General features: G+C 36.1%; 1 protein-coding gene across 2 annotated transcripts; it reads right to left on the bottom strand.

Moving 5' to 3' along the window:
- Positions 1-532: 532 nt before the first annotated feature.
- Positions 533-22,984, bottom strand: LOC126821641 (26S proteasome non-ATPase regulatory subunit 3). 2 transcript variants are annotated; one of them, XM_056101203.1, is made up of 11 exons: positions 22,705-22,984; positions 21,592-21,782; positions 19,068-19,208; positions 16,808-16,944; positions 15,638-15,828; positions 13,216-13,319; positions 11,889-12,003; positions 10,802-11,025; positions 8,667-8,822; positions 7,315-7,365; positions 533-2,409 (listed from the first exon to the last, which is right to left on the bottom strand). In XM_056101203.1, the coding sequence occupies exons 1-11, from the start codon at positions 22,829-22,831 to the stop codon at positions 2,332-2,334; spliced, it is 1,515 nt and encodes a 504-aa protein (XP_055957178.1). In that variant the 5' UTR covers positions 22,832-22,984; the 3' UTR covers positions 533-2,331. The 2 variants fall into 2 exon arrangements, with proteins under 2 accessions (XP_055957178.1, XP_055957179.1); XM_056101204.1 differs by lacking the exons at positions 533-2,409; positions 7,315-7,365; positions 8,667-8,822; positions 10,802-11,025 and having other exon boundaries at positions 11,933-12,044.
- Between the last annotated feature and the right edge of the window lie 294 nt (positions 22,985-23,278).

The raw sequence follows: 23,278 nt of genomic DNA, 5'->3' as shown, positions 1-23,278 counted from the left end.
TCTTTTTCGTGCACGCCAATTTATACACAGGACCTTGGGTTTTTGGGGTTTTTTTTGTCCCATCCAAATAACTAGAAAGCTGTCCTTGATAGAGAGAGAGAGGAATGGGGTTTAATGTCCACTCGACACAAATTAGGCCATTTCGGGACTAACATATGGTTTAATTTTATTTCAATAATTCGCTTGCGCGTAGGTGTCTTTAACGTCCACTCAATACAAACTAGGACATTTGATTACTAACATATGCTTTAATTTTATTTGAATAATTCGCTTGCGCGTAGGGGTCTTTAGCAGTGGGAGGAAACCGGAGGACCCGGCAAAAACCAACAAAGTTGGAGAGGTGACCCTACTCCTTGTCACGTTGAAGCGGGGATTCTGTCCTTGACAGGCCCTCCGTTCTGCACCACTGACAAGGGGGGAAACCACGCCAAATAATCTTAAGAAACTCTCTACAACACCAGGAACTCCAAGTCAGCGAGCCAACATCTTACTCACTGAGCCACTGTGGCTGCTATATTAGTTTAAACTCGTATTAAAGTTGGTACAAGTTGTGTTTATTTCTTCGATTATATAAGTAATGTTTTATATAATGTTTTTCCACACAAGTTTTATATAAACCAACATATAAATACCAACACATAGGACTCATATCAAACAGGGCTTTTACTTCACACAGTTTTACCAGTCAATGTCTGATGGCTGATTAACAGCATAGTCAAATTAACCAGTCATTATCTGACTAACAGCATAGCCAATTTAACCAGTTATTGTCTGACTAACAGCATAGTCAATTTAACCAGTCATTGTCTGACCGACAGCATAGTCAAATTAACCAGTCAATATCCGATTAACAAGGAGAAATCTACAATATGTAATTCCTTTTGCAGTTTACTGTTATAATAAGAATAATTAGATTTTTTTTTGATGGGGTTTAACATCCACTTGACAAAAACTAGGTCATATTGGGACTAACATACAGTACATTTTATTTAAATAATCTGTTTGCACCTAGGTGTTTTTGGCACAAGGCCAATGACAGACATTCTGATCTAAAGTGCACATCACCAGACTTTTCTGTAGATTCTAATGCTGTATCTTTAAATCACATTCGATTGTCCGACAAATTGTATTTGAAGTGAAAGCCGTGCTATGAATAATATACATATAACATGTCAACAAAACATAATATTTTTACTCCTTTTATAGCTTATCTTACACAATTTTATTTCTCCTCCGTCTTTTATTTCTTATCTAAGGCCTGTTTTCCATTTTCAAGACATTTCCGTACACCTTGGAAACAGTTACATACATAGAAACGGTTTCATTACGTTTGCATTAAACTGATAAAACTGGCCTTACACTATTATTTTCTCATTTTTATTTCACATGGGTCTTTAATTACTTATCGAGGGTCCGTTTTCCATTTCGAGACATTTCCGCGCACCTTTTTGCCGGTTACATAGGAACTGTCCCATTACATCTGTATTAAACTTACAATTTCGCCGACAAAAATATTAGCTAGGAAAACAGGCCTTACACCGTTATTTCCTAATTTTTTATTTTTTTTATTTTGTCTTTAGACTGTTGTATTTATCAATCTCCTTTAATTTAGGCCACAACTAGTTCGATTCTCTGTTGTTTGGGGTCTGGATAAATCATTATCCATTTTGTTTGAAATTTCAATTCATAAAAATTGAAACTATAAAAGCTTTTGATCAGCACAACCCAATATTTTTAGTTTTTTTTTAAATAAGTTCATTTCCCAAAGAAATAAAACGGTAATTTCTTACAAGTGTTCCCAAAGAACAGAAAACCAAATTTTTTGTGGCCTTACTTAAATATATTCTTTCTGGTCTGTCTTTTCGAGTGCGAAATATTTATAAACAAATAATGCCACAAATCTTGACAATAAAATGAATTACACTGAAGTTTAAAGTCTCATGTTCTGCATTAAACAGTCTAATGAAGACAGGCCCAAATATAGAATTTCAAAAGTGATAAATATTTGTCATATCACAAGAAACGTTCATTATTCCACTGTTTCATAATATATCGTGATATCAAGAAAATTGTCCGATTTTTAAATTCAAATTCTAGCACAATTTTTCTTTAAAAGAAAATGAATTAAATAAACATAAAATAAAATAATTAATTAATTTGGATTTTCTGTTTTGTTTCTGTTCGAAATTTTTTTCAAATATTTGAAGAAAAGAAGGACAAAAAAATATATTAACAATTAAACCCAAAAAAATAAATGATAAAAATTTTCTTTAGATATTTTATCACTTATCACTGTTATTTACAAATCAAAGAAAAATTACAACAAAATTCCTAGGGAAAACTGTCAAAGTCCTCATCTGCGATTTCCTTGGCACTTTCTAATTCCTGCTGCTCTCTTTCTCTCCGATCCTAAAATATACAAGATAAATGATTGGTTAAAAAGCCGATGATGGTCAAATGAGAGATTTTTTAATACTTTATAAAGTATAATATTGTGATAGATGAATCGTTATAAGAAATATCAGTACGAAAATTGTTCAATTTCGTTCAGTATTTACAAAGATATAATGACTATAAAGTTTCTCAACATTTAGCATCCACTACAGACATACATGTAAACAAAAGAGAGAGAGAGAAATGAGGTTTAACATCACACAGACTAGGTCATTTCAGGACTAACACATGGTTTAATCTTATTTCAATAATTCGCTTGTGAGTAGGGAGAGAAATGGGGTTTAACGTCCACTCGACACAAACTAGGTCATTTCGGGACTAACATATAGTTTGATTTTATTTCAATGATTCGCTTGCGCGTAGGGGTCTTTAGCAGTGGGAGGAAACCGGAGGACCCGAAAAAAAAAAACACGAGGTTGGACAGGCGACCCCACTCCTTGTCACGTACAACCGGGGAATCAAAACCACACCAGTTGACTCAATGACAGGTCTTGATACAGCACGCACGTACAGGAGGACCTGGAGAAAAACCACGATGTTAAGTCAGGAGACACTAATCATTGTCATGTACAACTGGGGAATCGAAACCACGGCACTTGACTCAATGACTAACCTTGTGATACAACACGCACACACAAACCATTCGGCCATCCAAACCCCCTCACATAAACCCACACACACACTAACCATTCGGCCATCAAACAAGCCAGTGCCACATATATAATTATTGGGTAAAATCATTTGATGGTTGTCTTTTTAATCTGACTGAATCCAAGCCAGAAAATTATCTGAAGTTGATATTTTGATTTTAAATGTTAAATAATCAATTAAGCAATTTAAAACAAGGCATCGTCTGAAAAATCGCTGATCCAGATCTGTCATTTAAAGAAGAAAATCACATGATCAAACAAGTCGATTTTATCATTGTTTGTGGCATGTTGACTTTAGAGGACGACGCTAACGACAAAATACAGCAACCCTCCATTACAAATTTACTATTGATCTTTCCAATTTCAGTTGAGAAAATAACTTGTTGAACTTCAAACACGATAGTGTCAGCTCTTGTGGGAACGTACGGGAGGGCGGTGTGTGAAGGAATGCGTGTGCAGGGGGTTGGGGAGGTGAAATTCATCTCTGACGTTCGGCACCCCACAAAGAACACAACACTCCCAATGTCAACGATATATGTCAACAGTTTCTTTGTCGAGGAGATTGTCACGACAACAAAACAACAGCTGAGTTGACAAATACCATTTGTTTTTAATCTGACTCAGTACTCCGTACAAATAAAATCTACGCAACTATTCTTTTAAGTTTGTGTGAGGTGACTGGATATAATAGACTATTAAGTAATGACGACCAGTATTATTGTATTGTTTGTTAAGGACTGGTTTAACATTTAGATCAAAACAAAATGATGTATTTGAATAAAAAATCAACATTTCACTTTTTATTAGAAAAAATGTAATGTTTTGTTCTTAACATATAAAATTGTTTTCTGATTAAAAAATATTATTTTTGGCTTACATTTGTACTTGTGATATATATTTTCCGTTATTTTGGTTACTTTTGTTTAACTATCACTGAGGCAAGAATTGAGTTACCTGTCATAGACATTGAGAGGGAGAGAGAGAGGGAGAGAGAGAGAGGGTTCAACTTCACTCTTGCGCGTAGGGGTCTTTAGCAGTGAGAGGAAACCGGAGGACCAGGAGAAAACCCCTGAGGTTAGACAGGCAACCCTACTACTTGTCACGTACAACCGAGGAATCGAAACCACGCCAGTTGACTCAATGACAGACTTTATGGTACAGCGCGCACGCTAACCATTCAACCACCCAACCCCCCAGAGAGAGAAACAGAGAGAGAAAGAGAGGGTTTAACGTCCACTCGACACAAACTTAAACCAGTATTTCCAGATTTGCCTAATACATCTGTCTGTTCAATAAGCATACTTTTATCACCCACAACAATTTTGTTTTTTTCAAAAATATTGCCATTGAATCTTGAACAATAACACTTTCATTTGACAAGTCTGTACAAAATTCAATCAACACAAAATTTGTAAATGAAATGAAATGTGGGTTTAACGTCCTGCTGTTTTGATCAGACCGGGCTAATGAGACTGGGCTAATAAAAACGGGCATACGCCATACAGTGTGCTATGAGGGAAATTTTGCCCGCGCAGCAGCACTATGGCCTACTCTTAAATCGAATTCCAACTGCCAAGGGATCTGTTACGTGCACGCCAATATGTACACGAAACCTCAGGTTTTTTACCCATCCGAACGACTAGACAGCTGTCCTGCACCATTGAGAGGGAGAAACCACCTTGGAAAAATAATTTTTTCTTTTGTTATGTACTTTCTTCTATTCTTTGTTTTCGATCAATACAAAACCACAAGTAATTCACACTGAATTAATTTCACACATCCTGAACCGGTCTTATTCTATTTGAAAATCTGAGATAAGTGGCTGGATGTTCCTAACTATAGAATAATGTATGTAACCTGCAAGTGTCTGGATGATAGAGCAGTGATGGGATTTCGCCTGTATATTCCGGACATGTCCGAAGCTATTTTCCGAACGTCCAAAATTGTCCGACCAGGAATATGCCCAATCGGACATCAAGATATGGTGAATAATATTCAAAATTCCAAAATTAATATAGTGTACTGAGTGTATAACTACCACACAATCCGATTATCGTAAATAATAGGCTGGATAGATTAGGTAATTAAGCGATCAACGTATTTATTGTGTTATACCGTCTATACACCTACCTTGATTAACTACTTAATCTGCCATGATTGACTGACTTAATCCTTTGACGGACAATTCATCAATCTAATCTTAAACAGAAGTCATTGTTTTGCCTTTGTCGGACTATTCATGAATCCAATAAGAGTGATTATAATTTATTTTAATCTACGTCTTTACCTCGTGGTTTCTACATTGACTTGTCGCAAAATATTAAAACCCCATACATAATAAAAATATGTGAACCTCGCTATTTTTCTTATTTTATTCCTGTACGGTATTTAAATTTATGTTAGTAACATTCCTACAAAATTAAGTATTTTCATAATACATTGAATGAAAGCTTGCCGATCCTGCTTCGGCATCAAATTCACAACGGTAATATTCCTTTAAAATTACAGGTCTTGGTTTATACGACAGCAAACGAAAGAAAGGCGTTCGAAATAATAATACTTGTGATGTCAAAACATTTTCGTAAAATGGTATTTTAAAATTACATTGATGTTTAAATCACTCGTTAAAAAGGCATGGCTAACTTTAACGTACGTGACTCATAGCACATAGCTTCTTAGTGTTAAGCAATTATCGTGCGGCAATCGAAATTGTGGGAAGTGCCGCTGTGGATGAGAATTTCTATGGAGTCTTTAAAGATATAAAAGATATAACAGAAAAAATGACTGTCCATTGATTTAGGGTGTTATATATTCTTACGACTAGTTTATACATGGTGTCGGTGATTAAAATGTCCGACAAAGGAGAAACCACATGGTAAACGCGTAGATTACGTTTATAATCACTCTAATTAGAATGATACATAGTCCGACAAAGCAGAAGCAATGACTTTTGTTCCGGATTGGATTATGAATTGTCTGATAGAGGATTAAGTCAGTCAATCATGGCAGATTAAGTAGTTAATCAAGGTAGGTGTATAGACGGTATAACACTATAAATACGTTGTTCACTTAATTACCTAATCAATCCAGCCTATTATTTACGATAATCGGGTTGAGTGGTAGTTATACAATCAGTACACTATATTAATTTTGGAATTTTTAATATTGTTCACCATACCTTGATGTCCAATTGGGCATATTCATGGTCGGAGAATTTCGGACGTTTTGAAAATAGTGTTGGACATACGGGCGAAATCCCATCACTGGTCTTCACAAAAGATGGGTGTGACCCAATCTTTCAGAACTGAATGAATGGTTGATTAAGTATCCATTTTGATCTGAAGAAATATGGAAGACTTAATTCCAAAGCAAATTTCCAATCCAAGACATAGAAACCATAAATCTATCAGATTACTATATTTTCCAAAATTTATCTTATATCAATGATGTGTAATAACTTTCATAAATGTCACAATATTTATCTTCATAACTGTGGACTGTTGATATCGGACACAGAAAATAACACATCAAGGGAGATAACTCTGTTTATCCCAATGAAAATGAAATGGGGTTTAACTTCCTACTGTTCTACTCCGATTGAGCTAATGAAGACGGGCATACGCCATACAGTATGCTATGAGGGAAATTTTGCTCGGACAGCGGCACTACTGCCTACTCTTATATCGAATTCCAACTGTCAAGGGATTTGTTCATTTATTAGAATCTAACATGGGAGAGAAAGGGGATGGAGAGAGAGAGATAGAAATGGGGTTTGACATCCACTTGACACAAACGTTAACAGTGGGAGAAAACTGGATGATCTGTATAAAACCCAAGAGGTTGGGCAGGCAACCCAACACCTTGTCACGTATAAGCGGGGAATTGAAACTATGGTTAAGTGAGATATTCACTGAGTTAAAAGTGGTTCTCTCATCCTCAGTTTTTTTATCATCTAATGTACAGGACCCTTTAGCACTTGGATCACTTCAAAATTCTCGTGTTCCAAAATCTCATCCAGTCAAATTGTTCATCTCTACTTAAACTTGGCAAAAATTGCTCATCAAACTCAGTCAAGGCATGGCTGGATTTTACCCAAACTACCCTCACTTTTAACTACCATCATAATACATGCACCACATGCGTTGCTATTAACTACCATTATAAAGCATGCATAGTATTAGCTTCAACAATGAAACATGATTCAACATACCTCTGCTGATTCCAAATCTTTATTATACGATTTTGGTGGAAATCTCATCGCCTGCAAAAACAACGGAATCACTGATTATAAAGGTGATTAACACTGACAAACAATATAAAGGACAAAGGATGTCCACTTGAAAACGGCCTGGAAGTACACGTCTCAAAGCATTTTTATTAACAACCAGTGGCGCGAGAATTACTAAATCAGTCAAGAGAATCAAAAGGAGGTCACGCCATGTTCACAATAATGGATCAAAATTTGGGCATAAAAATTGTTTACAGCTTTTTTATTGCGATATATTCCATTATTTCTGATTAAATTATTTTTTGCTTGAGTATTCAATCACTCTGTAAATTTGAAGAGCATAGTCTACGCAGAGTTATTACTAGCATTTCTTGGAGAGAGAGAGAGAGAGAGAGAGAAATGGGGTTTAACGTCCACTCGACACAAACTATGTCATTTTGGGACTAACATATGGTTTAATTTTATGAACATAATTCACTTGCGCGTAGGGGTCTTTAGCAGTGGGAGGAAACTGGAGGACCCAGAGAAAACCCACGAGGTTGGACAGGCGACCCTACTCCTTGTCATGTACAACAGGGGATTCGAAACCACGCCAGTCGACTCAATGGCAGACTTTACGATACAGCGCGCGCACGCTAACCATTCAGCCATCCAAACCCCCCCCCCCACAGCATCTCTTGGAAAGTCCCGGTACATCAATGTGTACATAGGTGACGCTTTACTTGTGAGTCTTACAGTCGCTCACTCTGACAAGTTGGAAGCGGGCTTGAAAAATTCAGAGATTCTTCCCCCAGATTCAAAGTGAAGACAATCTAGTCAACAGTTGTGCACTTACTGCTCAACTAAAATAGTTAAATTTACCAAGAAATAAAATATAATCATACAATCGTAACTCAAATTCTGAATGTTATCTCAGAGTACCTATTGTTCTTCTCATGTTATCAGACAATGTTAGTGCTTGTCCACTTATCTTCCTTCACAATACCACATGGCTATATCAATATGGCGGCTGTATACCACATGGGTATATCAATATGGCAGCTCTATATCAACGTGGCAGCCATATATCAATATGGCATCTCTATATATCAATATGGCAGCTGTATATCAATATGGCGGCTGTATATTAACATGGTGACTGTATATCAATATGGCGATTCTATATTAATATAGCGGCTCCATATCAATATGGCAGCCATATATCAATATGGCAGCCATATATCAATATGGGGACTGTATATCAATATGGTGATTCTATATTAATATAGCGGCTCTATATCAATACGACAGCTCTATATTTTATATTAAACAGTAAAATATCTACGTTTACATACCTTAACTGAATGATTGTGAATTCCCAAACAAAAACTAATTCTTTGATGGAAGGCAGACATTGGTTCTTTTGTAGTATAGATATCACTAGTTTCTTTAGATTGTACATAACCCTTCTCATGATCTATTCTAGCTTCTATCACACCATCACGTATAGCCTGTAATATAATATATATATAACATGATCACGTATAGCCTGTAATATAATAATATATAACATGATCACACAATCACGTATAGCCTGTAATATAATATATAACATGATCACACCATCACGTATAGCCTGTAATATAATATATAACATGATCACACAATCACGTATAGCCTGTAATATAATATATAACATGATCACACCATCACATATAGCCTGTAATATAATATATAACATGATCACACCATCACGTATAGCCTGTAATATAATATATAACATGATCACACCATCAAATATAGCCTGTAATATAATATATAACATGATCACACCATCACATATAGCCTGTAATATAATATATAACATGATCACACCATCACATATAGCCTGTAATATAATATATAACATGATCACACCATCACATATAGCCTGTAATATAATATATAACATGATCACACCATCACGTATAGCCTGTAATATAATATATAACATGATCACACCATCACGTATAGCCTGTAATATAATATATAACATGATCACACCATCACGTATAGCCTGTAATATAATATATATATAACATGATCACGTATAGCCTGTAATATAATAATATATAACATGATCACACAATCACGTATAGCCTGTAATATAATATATAACATGATCACACCATCACGTATAGCCTGTAATATAATATATAACATGATCACACAATCACGTATAGCCTGTAATATAATATATAACATGATCACACCATCACATATAGCCTGTAATATAATATATAACATGATCACACCATCACATATAGCCTGTAATATAATATATAACATGATCACACCATCACATATAGCCTGTAATATAATATATAACATGATCACACCATCACGTATAGCCTGTAATATAATATATAACATGATCACACCATCACGTATAGCCTGTAATATAATATATAACATGATCACACCATCACGTATAGCCTGTAATATAATATATAACATGATCACACCATCACATATAGCCTGTAATATAATATATAACATGATCACACAATCAAGTATAGCCTGCAATATATAGCATCACGTATAGCCTGTAATATAATATACAACATGATTATAATATATATAACATGATCACACCATCACATATAGCCTGTAATATTACAACTATAAGTTTATAAAAACAACATCCTAAGCCACTGCATAAAGTTTATTTCTATGCAAACAATAAATTTATTTAACTGAGAAATTTATAATTATCAAAAGACAAGTACTGGTTCAACGCATGCCCTTTAGGTCTGTCGTTGGGCTAACTAGTGTTAACTAAATCCCATATCTGTATGTGATAAGTGTACATCGCATTTAAGAAGAAACTTCTACATATGATCCTGACAAGACAAATGAATAGAGAGAGTGAGAGAAATGGGGTTTAACATCCACTCGACACAAACTAGGTCATTTCCGGACTAACATATGGTTTAATTTTATTTAAATAATTCGAAACCATGCCAGTCGACTCAATGACAGACTTTATGATACAGCGCGTGCACGCTAACCATTCAGCCATCCAACCCCCCCGACAAATGAATAGAGGCTTTCCAAAGTAATAGATAACTTTACTTATAATAATACCATGAAGCAAATGGGATATATTGTTAGTCAAGCTCATAAACAGTTGCACGACTGATGGAGGGGGGGGAGGAGTTGAGATATCACTCTCAGTGGAAACGAACATTCAACACTACTTTTCTTTTGTAGCCTCTGTTAATAAGGCTTATAAACAGTTCAACACGACTAATGGAGGGAGTGGGTCTGCGATATTACCCTCATTGGAATCCCTACCTGCTGGAGCCTGTTTTTTTCATTTTTAGCCTCTGTTAATAAGGTTGATAAACAGTTGAGCCTGACAGATCGGGAATTTGGAAGACTAGGGAACATTAATCAGGTGTTAGATTCACTACACCCCACGATACAAATCAAGAATTATTTTACTCACCTTAGCTACGATATATTCAGCATCTTCTGGACTATCAAGGACAAGTTTATTGGCGACATCAACCAATGATATACGAGAGTAGGATAAACTGATCATGCGTACACCAGTTTTAATAACGTTATGTCGTAAACGGATGATCAATGTATACGTATCTTCTGCTTGAAATTTAGAACCAAATTTGGCCAAAACAGAATTAAATTTGTTTAAATTTCCACCTCGAACAGCTGAAAGATAGTATAATTATGTGATTAAATATATACTGAATTAAAACCAGTCCAAATAGGCTTTATCGTTCATCAGTGTGTTGGGTAAGGCTAGCAATTCTACCATTATCGTCCATCAGTGGGTTGGGTAAGGCTAGCAATTTGACCTTTATCTTCCATCAGTGGGTTGGGTAAGGCTAGTAATTCTACCTTTATCATCCATCAGTGGGTTGGGTAAGGCTAGTAATTTTCCTGTTAATGTATCCCACCTCTTCTACTATGGGGTTGATCAAATTCATATTAACAAATCACAATAACGGCACCCAAACTATATAACTACCAAATATGCTTAGAACAATGTTTAGAATCATTTAATGTCCCTTATTTGATGAAATCTGAAAAGCACCACGCAGGTATCAGGTCTTAAATTTTTTTTTTGTATTCAATCAACTAGTTCCAGTGAAGGAGTTAACCAGCGACTGCCAGGCAGGATACGCTCACATTTTACAAGAGATGTTACAGTCCGATACATGCCAATATCGAAAGGAACAAGATCTTAGGGTGATAAACTTTTGATAAGTCAAAAGAAAGGTTTCATCGTCACTTTATTTTGGCCATAACAGTCACTGAACAAGGGGAGATAACTCTATAGTAATCTGAAGAAAATTAACAAATCCTTTGTGAGACTGATGTTGTCTTGCGTTGGGTTCATGTAACATGATTCACCAGGATATCTCCGTGCTATATACAACTACTGTTTATTACATTTTTATCTGGGTAATTGGAAACGAAATTGGGATTTTGTACCAAACAAACACCTGGACACGGTTCTTTGTCTGCTGTCCAGCTTCAGTAGAATTATTGTTGACAAGTATTTAACTCACCTTGCGTAAGTAGGAAATACGGAGCTAATGTTCTCTTCATGTTGGTTTGTCTAAACGTGAGTCGGTCCGGAATATCACCTAATAATAATTCTACAACTATAGCCAATCGCTGTACCTGTAATATAATAATTCTACAACTATAGCCAATCGCTGTACCTGTAATATAATAATTCTACAACTATAGCCAATCAATGTACCTGCAGTGGTGGCGCCAGCCGTCGGTGATTGGAGGGGCAAACCTGGGGCAAAGTCCAAGGTTAAGGGGGCAAAGGCACGAGCTTCAACTAGGGGTAGGGGGCCTCCCCCAGAAAATTTTGAAAAACAGGTTGCCGGAAATGCAGCCTGGTATTTCAGGCACTGATCGATGAGGTAAAGTGTCAAACGACCGGACTTAAGAATCACGACGAAGCCCACTCACGAGCGTCAAAGTAGGGAGTCCTCCCCCAGAAAATTTTGAAAAATAGACTGCTGGAAATGCTGTCTTAAAGTATTCTGTCAGGCACCGATCGTCGAGATAAATAGATCTGCCCAGATACCGTTCGTCGCCCGATCACTAGTTTATCCGACTAGAGAACAAAATGTCATACGAATGGACTTGCGAACCTCAACGAATTCCCCTTGTGAGTGCCAAAGTAGCGAGTCCATTGGGGACCTCACCAAGAAAATTTTGAAAAATAGACTGTCGGAAATGCTCTACAACATGCAAGTTTATGACTGAATGGGGATGTGGGATTTATTCACCGTAGAAGGTATTGATAACCGAAACGTATCACAAATACTTTTTTTATTTTCTAAAATTATTGGGGGGGCAAACAGAGGGCAGACCAGATTAATTGGGGGGCAAATGCCCCCCCTTGCCCCCCCCCCCTGGCGCCACCACTGTGTACCTGTAACATAATTCTTAATAATAAGCTCATCCATCCATGATATCCGCGCTAATGATCAGCCATAATTTTCATCAATAATTGAAGTCTTGTCAATGCATAAGTCGTAGCACGGCGATTACGATATGGTAAAATTGTTTGGGATGGAAGATTCATTCTAATTGATTTTGTACTGGTTTCATAGTCATTATGGGACTAACATCTGGTTCAATTTTATTTCAATAATTAGATTGTGCATAGAGATCTTTAGCAGTTGGAGGAAACTGGTGGAAAAGGAGAAACCCACGAGGATGGACAGACGAAACACGCCACTCGACTCCATTGCAGAACTTATGATCTAAAGTGCATGCCTTAGACCATTCAGTTAACAAACCCCTTCTATTTAGTATCCACACAATTAACTGATTCCATCAGACAAGTTTTCATTTAAAAAGCCTACTTACTGTTTGTTTAAAACCAATAGCACTGTACTGTGGAGCTTTTCTTAATGCCTGGACTAAATGTTTGTGGGCTTCGGAATATTCTAACTGGGCAGCTTTTATACGTCCTAAAATAAATACAATAACTCGTCAACAATATAAAACAACCAGTGAAAAAATTCAAATATATTTGGTGCAACCCAAAACATCTGTTCAATTGATGAGTTCATTTAGTTTAGGGAAAACATCCCTCTCAAGAACAGGTAGAGAGCATAGCAGTTTAAACTCTTGTCAACAAGAGGTAGAGAGAAGACTAGTTTAAACTCTTGTTAGTGGTCAAATTAAATATTCTAATTCATTATTTAAATGCACTTCGAATATCCAAATTAAACATATATTTTGCAAGAGCTAAATCTGCCTATTGCAGGTCTTTCTTTAGGCCTGAAATGTTTCTAAATTATTAATGAGACATTAATTAACTTATCCAGGCCATAATCAACTCTCGATGGCATCTGATTTCTCGGATATTAAATAGATTAGAACAGTTCAGCCATATTTTGATTTAAGGTAAAAATGGAGGAGGAGATTTAGCTCTGAACAACCAGTATGGTGGTTGAAATTATTGCACACGTCTTGTCAAACCTTCAAAGGCTAATATCTTCGCTCGCAATAGAGTAATTTGAATGAAATTTTCAATTTAATCATTTTAAATTATCTATGTTCGAACTATTATAGCAAGAATGACTAGCTCTTTATCTAAATCTTACATAATGTATCTTTAACTGTTTTATCATTATTAGTGCATTTTCAGATTTCCAGAGGCTATAAATTTCAAATCATAATACTTTTATTCTTGTAGTGATATTTAGTAACTGGGTAGATAAATACACTATAGAGATAGAAATGGGGTTTAACGTTCACTCAACGCAAACCAGGTCATTTCGGGACTAATACATGGTTCAATCTTATTTCAATAATTCACTTGTGCATAGGGGTCTTTAGCAGTGGGAGGAGACCGGAAGACCGGGAGAAACCCACGAGGTTGGACAGGCGACCCTACTCCTTGTCACGTACAACCGGGGAATCGAAACCACACCAGTTGACTCAATGACAAACCTTGATTCAATGACAGACCTTCCACACTCGCGCGCTACTACCCACTGTCCTCACTCGCAAAAACCACAACAGCATGATGAATAGCACTTAAGGACCAGTTATTGAGAAACCAGTTCAAATAGCATAATATAAAGCGAAGCTCTAAAACATCGCGCAAATCATGGTGCTTGAGCAAGGCTCTTTTCTGATAACACAGGAACGTAACTAAAACTGTCACCGACAGATCGGAACCGAATACACTGGGCAAAACGTGTCTGATCAATGACATCACATATTTTTGACGTCAATGAAAATAATTCTCACACTTTTTTTTTTAAAACAAAATTAATTATAAAACTTAGATCTAATTTAAAATCAATTTGAACTTAACGAATTTTAAAAAAAATATTTGTATCACTTGAGAAACTTATGAAGGTTTTATATTTAACAACAATCACATTAGTTTCGCTCTTCTCAGGCAATCTCTGTTACATAATATTAGAATCACCGTATTTACGTTAGCCCTCAATTGAGGAGTTGGCAGCACTCGGCAAAGCTTGCTCTACTCGGGCAATGTCCGTTACATAATATTAGTATTTACGTTAGCCCTCAATTGAGGAGTTGGCAGCACTCGGCAAACCTCAGCAGATTCCGGTACCCTACATCTAGCCCCGGATGTATGACGGTAAGTGATATGTACCTACGCCTATACAATTGCGATGCCGCACCGGTTTACTTAATAGGTAAACTTGCCGCTTTTAGAAAGACGTTCTCACAATTGCGTCGTTCTAAGGGTATGTAGAATTTTCAGTGCAAAGTTAATTATCATTGTCTAAAGAAAATCGGATAAACCTGAGAGAAAAACAGATGAAATGAAATGAAATGGGGTTTAACGTCCTACTGTTCTGCTCCTATGCTGGGCTAATGAAGACGGGCATACGCCATACAGTGTGCTATGAGGAAAATTTTGCCCGGGCAGCGGCACTATCGCCTACTCTTATATCGAATTCCAACTGCCAAGGGATCTTTTACATGCATTCCAATGTATACACGGGACCTCGGTTTTTCGTATCATCCAAAGGACTAGACAGCTGTCCTTGTCAGGCCCTCCGTCCTGCATCACTGACAAGGGGAAACCACGTCGGAGAGAGAAAAACAGCTTCAGAGTTTGAAATCTTTGTATGATAAAACATTGTTCAAAGGCGTCGTCATGGGCAACGCCATTTTTAATCCGGGAACTCGAAAGTAGTTTCAATGGTGGATTTCATCATACAGCCGAGGCCAGATGTAGGGTACTGGAATCTGGGGAGGATTGCTGAGTGAGGTTGACAGTAGACCCTGATTGACTTACCTAAATAATATAGATATCTAGCCCACTCATTATTTGAAGAACTTTCCGGAAAGGTAGATTTAGAGATAAGTTTATCAGCTTGTTCATACAGATTATAATGTAGATAATTTCTCAATAACAGGTTAATTAATGTAGCTTGACCTTCAAAATCACTTCTTAATGTTGCGGTTCTCAGTCTCGCGTGTAAAAATCTGAAGTAAAAGAAGTTTTAAAATGAATGAGAGAGAGTCATTTCGGGACTAACATATGGTTCAATTTTATTTCCATAATTCGCTTGCATATAGGGGTCTTTAGCAGTGGGAGGAAAGTGGAGGACCTGGAGAAAACCCACGAGGTTTGACAGGCAACCCTACTCCTTGTCACGTATACAACCCGGGAATCGAAACCACTCCAACTGTCAAGGGATCTTGTACGTGCACACGGGACCTCGGTTTTTCGTCCCATCCGAACGACTAGACAGCTGTCCTCGTCAGCCCCTCCGTCCTGCATCACTGACATAGGAGAACCATGCCGGAAAATCTGATGAACTTTCTAGGCCAATGAAGGGATCAAACACCCGACCTGAAGGCTAGCGAGGCAGCATCTTACCCACTTAGCCACCGTGATCCCCCCCCCCATGGATGAAAGAGAAATGGGGTAACATCATCTCAACACAAACTAGGTCATTTCTGAACTAACATATAGTTTAATTTTATTTCAATAATTTGTTTGTGAGTAGGGATCTTTAGCAGTGGAAGGAAACCGGAGGACCTGGAGAAAAACCACGATGTTAATCCGGAGACTCTTACCCTTGTCAGGTACCAGGGTGGGATCGAAACCATGCCACTTCGACTAAATGACAGACCTTATGATCTAAAGCTTATGCTGAGAAAGAGAAAGAAATGGGGTTTAACGTCCACTCGACAAAAACTAGGTCATTTCGGGACTAACATATGGTTTAATTTTATTTACATAATTCGCTTGCGCGTAGGGGTCTTTAGCAGTGGGAAGAAACCGGAGTACCCAGAGAAAACCCACGAGGTTGGACAGGCCACCCTACTCCTTGCCACGTACAACCAGGGATTCGAAACCACGCCAGTCGACTCAATGACAGACTTTATGATACAGCGCGAATGCTGAACACCGATGAAATATACTGTGTATATATAGTAGAATATTTAAATTACCTACCCTCTGATAACTTCCAGATTGTTGGTAAGTTCGTATGCCCGTGAATGATAATAGTAACATTTAGCAGCTAGCATATCTAATGTTCTACGGTTTAATAACCCAATCTTATTAACTAACTGACCAGAACATTTCACAGCCTAAAATATACACACATAAATATAAAATACTATCTTATTTTACACCCTTAAATACACATAAACATTAATTACTATCTTATTTATTAGCTGATAGAACGTTTACACAACGAGGCGTAAGAATTATTGATGGACAATTCTTACGACATGGTGGAAGTTCTGGCAGCACATGCGCAAGTTACACAATGTTGGACTTGTACTATTTTGCAGTTTGAAAGAGAGGATGTCGTAAGAATAGGCAATGCTTTATTTTTACGAGATCGTCATAAAAAAAAGCCGGTTTCCCATTCTTACGACATTTTAAGAAGTAGTCTAGGCTGTAAACTATTGTAGATTTTTAAAAGTTTTTTATTAACTTTGAATCTAATCCAGCAAATACTCAAATGTTCTGATTCTTAGATTTGAAAAGTAATTTCCATAAAACTTAAAATGGGGCACTTTTAAATGTCAAAGTGACTGTATGCCCCTTATTCTTTGATAAGGCCCATTTTACTCTATTAAAATGATTTATTTTTTTCCGAAAGCATAATACTTTTATCTTCTGGAGCTTTTCGCTGTGTGCTTCTCTTATTTAAGCTATGTTATGTGAGCTTTCTTTAAAATAATAATTTAAGATATTAAAACTGAATTTATATATATCATATATATATATTATAATTACGGTCCCGAGATGACCCCTTCTGGTGTCAGACAAAGTAGTCGTCGTAAAAATAGCCTGTCTCCTATTCCTATGAGGATCTGTCGTAAAGATAAAACATTGCCTATTCTTATGACATTCCCTCTTGCCAAGTCCAAAATTTTGTAACTTGCTCATGCGCTACCGGAACCGGAACTTCAACCCTGTCATAAGAATAGTCCATCAATAATTCTTACGTCTCGTCGTAAGAATAGCCACGGTGTAAAATTAATAATAATTTATTAAACTTATATAGCGCCAGAATCCAGCTGGAAAAAGCTGCTCTATGGCGCTTTTACAACATATAATAGACATGTAAAAGTATATTAGTAATAATCAAACATTAAGACTAATGTCTCCCGCGCAATCCCAAAATCCATCTTGCATCACTGATATTGGCGAAGAGTTACAGTTTGTACTAGGATGTTAAATCTCAACAAATGAAAAGGCTGCATATATTTGAAATATTTCAGTTTATGTTATCCTGAATAAGGCTCCCGATATATTTTGAAAATGTACAATTTTGTTGTACGTTTCGTTTAAATCTCTGCTGAGTAGTTATAGCCTAGACAACACCCAATCTGATTAAAATACAGATATATATTTCGTTTCGTTTTTTTATACTTTCGATGGCCTACACTACATGAAGATCTGACAAGTTATAGCAATAGGTCACGTCAGGGGTCAAAAGACCGACTTATGGCCCTATGATGTCAGACATTGATTAATCAATCAGCGTTGACGTTTCTAGTCGTTTACCCACAGTACCGCACAGAGCACGTCAAGAACGGGTTGTAACAGACCATTTTTTTGGCTAATCTCTCACACCAAGCAGAATATGGGTTATATAACAACTCTTCCAGATCCTAGCACTGTAACCCAGGTATCATTTAATCTTGTGTATCTAGCACTAATTTCTTTTACATTCGGTTAATATCAAATCTTTGTTTAGAAATTCGTAAAAATTGTTTAAAATCACCAAAAATCATCTAATTTGTACTTGTGTCCAGTTTAAAGCTGACTGATTAATTTTGATAATGAGTGTCCAATTTACAAGTATTTAATTTCCTGACCCTTGTTCAAAAATTAATCAATTGGGTTGTTTATTTTTTAACAGTGATCGAGAAATTAAATACTTGTTAATTGGACACTCATTATTAAAATTGAATGGTCAGCTTTAAACTGGACACAAGTACAAATTAGATGATTTTTGGTGATTTTAAACAGTTTTTCCAAATTTTTAAACAAAGATTTGATAATAAATGAATGTGAAAGAAATTAGTGCTAGATACACAAGATTAAATGATACCTGGGTTACAGTGTAGTGTTGTGAAGACAAGTAAAACGAAATTTTGAACTAAAATAAATAGGATGCGTGTTTTAATCAGATTGAGACAACACCACGTTTAATCCATTCCACCAAATTAAAATGATAAATTAACAGACAAACCTCTTTATATTTTTTCTGATCTATGAGATATATGACCACCAAGAGATTAAAATAGATTTCTAATTCTGGTAATAATGGTAGGGTTGCTGCTTTCCCGGATCTTGGTCGAAATGGTGTTCCTATTCCATTTACTGTACCAGGCTGAAAAATAGATATCAACCGTCAAAATGAAAATATTTCGTTAGTGGACCATATGATGACATTACCTATAGAATGTTCACAAGATTCTGTAATAAAGAAACTAAGGACAGTGTATACAGAAGAAAAAAATGGAAATTGTTGAAATACAATAACATTCTTCATTTAAACATACATTATGCAAGAGCTAAATATGCCTATTGCAGGTCTTTCTTTAGGCCTGAAATGTTTTCTAAATTATTAATTAGACATTAATTAACTTATCCAGGCCATAATCAACTCTCGATGGCATCGGATTTCTCCGATATTAAATAGATTAGAACGGTTCAGCCATATTTTGATTTAAGCTAAAAATGGAGGAGCGAGATTTAGTTTCGAACAACAAGTACGATGGTTGAAATTATTGCACACGTCTTGTCAAACCTTCAAAGGCTAATATCTTCCCTCGCAATAGAGTAATTTGAATGAAATTTTCAAATTATTCATTTTACATTATCTTTTTTCTAACTATTATTAGTATTATAGCAAGAATGGCTAGCTCTTTATCTAAATCTTACATACATGTAATGTATCTTTAACTACATGTAATTTGAAATGAAATGAAATGGGGGTTTAATGACCTATTTTTCTGTTTCATCCTGGCTAATGAATGGTCACTAATTAGAACAATACATATTGATTCCAAGCAGATGATCAAATGATATATGTTGTTGGCTACACATACATGTACATGACAAGGGCCGAAACTGTAGATATAATTTCACTATATGCCATTTTAAAATTTTAACTCTGACATACAAAGTATTAAATAAAACAGCACCAAGATATCTTCAGAATCTCTTGACACACTACCAACCAAAAAGGTCACTGAAATGCGAGAATAAATTATTGTTCAATGTACTGGTTTATAAGATGAAGAGATTTGGTTCAAGGACTTTTCAGTATAATGCATCAATTCTATGGAATTCGCTGCCACCTTCCATTCAAAAATGTGAAACATTGTCCAGTCATTGTTTTTTGAGGTGTGTGATCGCTCTCGAGCGCCTGTCGAGCACCCGAATGTCGACTGAGGGGAGGTTTTTCTCCCTCGCCTTAAAATTGAAAATCGCTCTCCATATTTGTAAATCATGGACATGTATATATTTGGGTTTTTTCAAAAGAGTGTGAAAGACTCACATTCCGAGCGTCACCATGCTGTCATTGTGAACATTTATTTGGTGTATTCGATTAGTATAATGTGATCGCACAGGGTAATAAAATTCCGATGAATATGTTGCTAAAAATAGATGGCGACTGTGCATCATTGGTTAATTTAACTGAAATGAAAAGTACAACTCTCGCGAGACGTGAGAAATTACGAGAGAGGGCACATGAAAATTTCCAATGAGAATAATTCCGGAAAAAATAGATTATATTTTAATGGAATTTTCAAGCATTTATGATTATATTTTGAATAGGGGTTATGTTTTTAAACAAAATTTATACAAGCTAAATATATATTTAGAAATGTCGACAAGTATTTCTCTTGGAATACCGTATGTACTGTAGTTATAGACGACAGTAGAAGTTTGACTTGACTGTACGACTACACGAGTGCTATTTAGCAGACGATGTTTATTTAATTATCATTTATATGTACACGTAACAAAGAATGACCCTTACACGCAGTTATTGATCTTCAGAACCATTTCCCATACAAACAACTAATCACACTCCTTAATATCAGATCATTCTCCTTAATTTCTAAATCACTCTTCTTATCGAAACTGGGAGAGCTTTTTTAGGGGAGCGATTTTTTCAATTTGTTCATTAAGGGGAGCTTTTTTCGGCTCTCCTCTAAAATACAAAAAACAACGACTGATTGTCTATCTTCAAATCAAGTGTGAAAACCTGGCTGTTTAGGCACTATATTTAACTGATGTGAACACCTTCATTTGCTTAGAGCTGAGCATCCCCAAGTGGGATGAATTGTTGAGCAATATAAATTTCGTTATTATTATTATTATATGTCTAAGATAAATATAGTATTAGTACAGGAAAGCCACTGAGAGAGAGAGAGAGAGAGAGAGATTGATTAACACTTGACACAAGCTAGATAATTTCGGGACTAACATATGGTTCAATTTCATTTCAAGAATGTGCTTGCGCATAGGGGTCTTTAGCAGTGGGAGGAAACCGGAGAAAACCCACAAGGTTGGAAAACCCATGAGGTATCCACTGCATAAAGCCAGAATATGTCCGGGGTATGACCAGTATAAAATATAGTCCATTGCCCTTTTGCATAAACCACATGTAAAGTTGCATCCACAATCTGAAACAGTACTCCAGTATACCAAACACTAATTGCCATAAAGATTTGTTCTCTTGTAACCCTTTTTAAATTTACCTCTGTTAAAAATGGTGTGAGATCCTCTTTTTGTTGTGATGCTGCTGTGTAGTATCCATGAATTAATTTACGTAAAATATTTGATGATAATTTTCTGCGGACTGAAACAAGACCACGAATCACCCTGGACATAAACCTAGGTTCCTTTGTAGCCACAGCCTTTTCGATATGTCGAATTTGTTCTTTGATATCTGTAAAATTTAAAATGAAATGGAATGTGGTTTAGTTTTATTGTGTTTTTTATTTGCATCAATCAGTCTAATGAATACAGTTTGCATGCCAATGTTTACGTGGGACCTCGATGTTTCGTCCCATCCGAAGGACTAGACAGCGCTTTCCTTGTCAGGCCCTCCGTCCTGCACCACTAACAAGGGGGAAACCACGTCGGGAAATCTTGATGAACTTTCTCGGCCCATGCAGGAATCAAACACCCGACCTCCAGGCTAGCGAGCCAGGGTCTTACCCACTTAGCTACCGTGGCTCCTTTCATAGATAAGAGTTCCAAATGAAAAGGGTTCTTATAAGTGCACACAGACATACATTCGTCATTAGAGAGTACTATACAAGATGAAAGTTTATGCATTGATGATGAATTGAAAACAAATTTTTTGATTACTGTAGGCCTACTCCCTGGGGTTGATTTGTTCTGGTAGGGAATTTCACATCTGTAGTAAACAACAAATAAAAAAATGTCAAGAAATTCTCATCTTTCAATTTGACTTTCTTATTTAACTGGTATTCAGTGGTATAAAATATAACAACCACCAATCCATGCATGGCTTTTTTTCAGACTCAGTACTTTTTCAGTAGCCAGTTCTCTCTTGCCTTGATTTGTTTAGATTGAGTATTGAAATGATTAACCACTAATTAGCACCTCCTCTAAACTAAACTATTACCACCTATAGAAGGTAATTAACATGCTGACCACTTGATTAACTGGTCTAAAAATAACTTTTTTGGCAGCAACACAAACTTTTTAGTCTGAATCTGACATCTCAGTGTCAATAAACTGCGTCGTTAACATTAGTTATGCTTTTTAAAATAGAAGCAATAAAACAACAATCTAACATTTTCTACTCAACTAAAGACACCGATTACTGAATAATTTAGTACCTTCTAAAGTTAGCAAATCTGGATCCTTTTTGGTTTCTTCTTTCGTTTCTGTTGGTTCGTCCGCGCCAGTGGACGCTGGGCTAGACGCATCTTTCATTTCAACATCTGTACTCGTGTTCTTCACCATTTTGAGTCTACTAATTTGATAAATACAACAGTCTTATAAAGTTCTTTCTATAAAGGACCCGTTTAAGGAGATTTAAGTGAACATTTATCAACAAAGACAGACCAATTTCATCTCGGCATGATCTGCAAAATTTCAACAAAATGGTGGATGTAATCTCGGGGCGGAAGTTGACTAAAAACTTTAAAAGATTTATGTATGAATCAATAAACCCTCTTTTTGTCAATATCTGGTACACAAATATTATTTATCACTATAAAAATATTTTAGGTTCCAAATGGAATTTGTTTTTAAATAAGGATTTATTTTCAACCAATGAAATAAAAGAAAGAATGAAAATCGGAGTGCGGGAGAAATCATTGTTCTGTGACATGTCATAAAAAAAATCGTCTGCTTCTGGTAGCTCTATTATTATAAAACCAGGTTGGAGTTATTTGCGTTCTTGAATTG

This window comes from Patella vulgata, chromosome 5 (assembly GCF_932274485.2).
Source record: "Patella vulgata chromosome 5, xgPatVulg1.2, whole genome shotgun sequence".
Classification (NCBI taxonomy): domain Eukaryota; kingdom Metazoa; phylum Mollusca; class Gastropoda; family Patellidae; genus Patella; species Patella vulgata.
This window is presented reverse-complemented; position numbering and strand designations above follow the sequence as displayed.